Below are 3,298 nucleotides of genomic sequence, written 5' to 3'. Positions count from 1 at the left end.
GAATGCTAAAAATTAAATTAATTATAATTTCAATAATAATAATATGTTTTTTTCGGTCACCTATAGAAGTAGAAACCGCAAAAATTTTGGCCATTTCAGGACTACCACAACCAAATAAATATGCTGCCATAATTTCCATACTAAATGGTCTCAATGAAAAAGGCCATCAAATAACATTAGTTATAAGAAATACTAAACACGCTCAACTACATGAAAATATACGTCAAATATTGATACGAGAAAATGAAGAAATCTATAAAGGTAGGTTAGTTTCGTAAAACTAAAATAATAACTAATTTGTGTTATTTTTTCCAGAATTTCTAGCTTTTTCCACGAGTATTTTGGATAAAAGTTTCTTTAAAAATCTACAAAGCTTATTTAGAAAAGGTATTTTCATAACTGCGGATATCATTAATAATCCCAGTGTTAAGGAGATTATGCAACATGAACAATTTGATTTGATAATATTTGAAACATTTATGGTCGAGGCCCTTTATGGTTTGGGAGAATACTTCAATGCTCCCATGGTGGGTATGTCAAGTTTTGGTACTACTACCGCCTTAGACGCTTTAGTGGGCAATATATCACCCATATCTTTTATACCCACACTATTCATACAGCATTTATTTGATGTGACTTTTTGGCATCGCTGTTTAAATGTGGCTTTAAATGTGGTTGATAGAATGATCTTTGATATATTATATCTACCACATCAGCGTAGACTCTATGAAGAACACTTTCCTAATGCTACTCTAACATTTGAACAGGTAAATCGTAATTTTTCTTTGGTGTTAGTAAATCAACATTTTTCTTTAAATTTTCCTCGGCCTTATGTCCCCAATATGATAGAAATGGCTGGTGTACATATAGACAGTAAATTAGAACTATTGCCTTTAAATGTTCAATACTTCTTAGATAACTCTCCTCAGGGTGTCATCTATTTTTATTGGGGAGAGCAAACCTTTAATGTGGATCTCAATATCTCTGCCCTACTACTCAACCTTTTTAAAAATCTAAATTTTAAAGTTATCTTTAACATAGACAATAAGCCACCTCAAGAGAAACAACAATATAAACATATTCTTCAGATTTCAAATACCTCTCATCATTCCATATTGGCACATCCTAATGTGAAATTATCTATAATAACTGGTGATTTATTAAATGTAATAGATACGGTTTATTTTGCAAAACCAGTTTTGGGCATACCCACCATTGCCCATCAGCATTTTAACATTAATATGGCCATAAAAATGGGTTATGGTTTGGGTCTAAAACTACAACAACTCAATGAAACAATGCTGAAAAATACTATTTTAGAACTTTTAAATAATCCTCTTTATACTCAAAAAGTCAAGGAATTATCAAGAGTTTTTCGTGATCAACCCATGACACCTAAAGAGACGGTCTTGTTTTGGATTGAATATGTGTTGAGACATGACGGTGCCCTGCATTTGCGGAATAAAGGACGATTTTTGAATTTTTGGCAATTTTATAATGTGGATGTTATATTAGCCTTTACGGGAGCATTTGGTTTAATTGTATTTTGCATTTGGATATTAATGAAATGTATGTATTTTCTATGGTGTAGAAGTAAGATAAATTTACAAATAAAAGTTAAAAGTAATTGAAAATTAATAAAATTAAAAAACGAATTCTTTATTGAAATTAACAAATTTCAACTTTTTATTAAAAGATAAAATTTTCATCAAAATTACATTAAAAATGTTCATTCAAAGGTCTGTCTGTCTGTCTGTCTGTCTGTCTGTCTGTCTGTCTGTCTGTCTGTCTGTCTGTCTGCCTGTCTATCTGTCTGTATGTCTGTATGTCCGTATGTCTGTCTGTCTGTCTGTCTGTCTGTCTGTCTGTCTGTCTGTCTGTCTGTCTGTCTCTCTATCTGTCTGTCTGTCTGTCTGTCTGTCTGTCTGTCTGTCTGTCTCTCTATCTGTCTGTCTGTCTGTCTTAGTGTCTGTCATTCTGTATGTAGAAATCAATTTTCTAAAAACCCTAGATATTTTAGGGATTTAGGGATCCAAATAATTCTTTCAAATATGCTTTTGTTTCCTATTTAAAATTATCAAAATCGATCCATAAATAACGGAGATATGAACAAAAATGCAAACAATACATGCCATTATGATAACCTTGGCCATAAAAGATATCTCTTCATGCTATAGCTAGGTTCACTCAATAGGATTTTAGTCCCATTATTCCAAGAGGCATCTCTATATAGCAAGTACATTCGGCTCTCTTACAATCCAATACAGTTGTAGATTTAACTTTATCCACTGATATCGTCCTACTTGCTATATGCCTATCGATCAGGATATAAGCCACTGTTTCGAAAGCTAGTGTTGTGATTAAGAAGGCGGTAGTATAGCTCGGTTGTCGGTTTTATATCATTGTTTAAAAACATCCTTGTAACAACGGATTTTCCATGTAATGTTCTGCTTGACAACAAACTCTTTTCTGGATCCTGATAATTCATATTTATGCAATCGAACGCGCCTGATATTTATATAAAACCGTCCAACAAGACAAGTATACTTTGATGACACGTCTAGAGTTAAGAGTCGCTCGGCTGTGAGTGCCGCCTCATACCTATTTCGATTAAAAGGATATATTGCAATATTTTCAGAGCATTGGTTAATGTAGTATTTCTATATGAAGTTCAAATCATTTTCTTACGGGGACTTTGTATGGGGTTAGATTTTCTAAGTTTTCCATCAGTTTAAATGGATATTTAAGAGGGTATGTCTGAGTATGGCCTCCACTTGTCAAAACATAATACTTGGAACAGCTTTGCAAAGTAAAAACTGTGGAAAGCCAAACCACTGTTATCGGACTGCCACCTTTAAGAGGTGGCAAGCAAAGTGTTCTTCAACTCAAACTTGAATTGCGATAGCAAAATTCCCAAAATTCACATCTCATGTTCTGGCGGTGGATATATACGATTCAGCATAGCGATTCAGCTTACTTCTTAATCTTCTACTCATTCGATATAACGTCACTCGTTTAGCTCCCATTCACCAATTTACAAAACAGCTTTCAACTACAAATAAGCTTTTTATACCCTCCACCACCATCAGTGGTGATAGAGGGTATATATAAGTTTGTCGTTCCGTGTGTAACACCAAGAAATATTCATCTAAGACCCAACAAAGTATATATATTCTGGGTCCTTATCAAATTCTGAGTCGATTTAGCTATGTCCGTCTGTCCGTCTGTCTGTCTGTCTGTCTGTCTGTGTAAAACACGCTCACGTTAAAACTAATCAAAGGAAATAAACCAAATTCAC

General features: G+C 33.7%; 1 protein-coding gene across 1 annotated transcript; it reads left to right on the top strand.

Annotated features, from left to right (window-relative positions):
* Positions 1-1,633, top strand: LOC119607581 (UDP-glycosyltransferase UGT4-like). The gene is made up of 2 exons (XM_037961544.1): positions 1-261; positions 316-1,633. The coding sequence occupies exons 1-2, from the start codon at positions 3-5 to the stop codon at positions 1,629-1,631; spliced, it is 1,575 nt and encodes a 524-aa protein (XP_037817472.1). The 5' UTR covers positions 1-2; the 3' UTR covers positions 1,632-1,633.
* Positions 1,634-3,298: the final 1,665 nt, after the last annotated feature.

Source organism: Lucilia sericata, unplaced genomic scaffold (genome assembly GCF_015586225.1).
Source record: "Lucilia sericata isolate MDLA Ls3-8-SP2 unplaced genomic scaffold, ASM1558622v1 Contig000711F_arrow, whole genome shotgun sequence".
NCBI classification, from domain to species: Eukaryota; Metazoa; Arthropoda; class Insecta; order Diptera; family Calliphoridae; genus Lucilia; species Lucilia sericata.
This window is presented reverse-complemented; position numbering and strand designations above follow the sequence as displayed.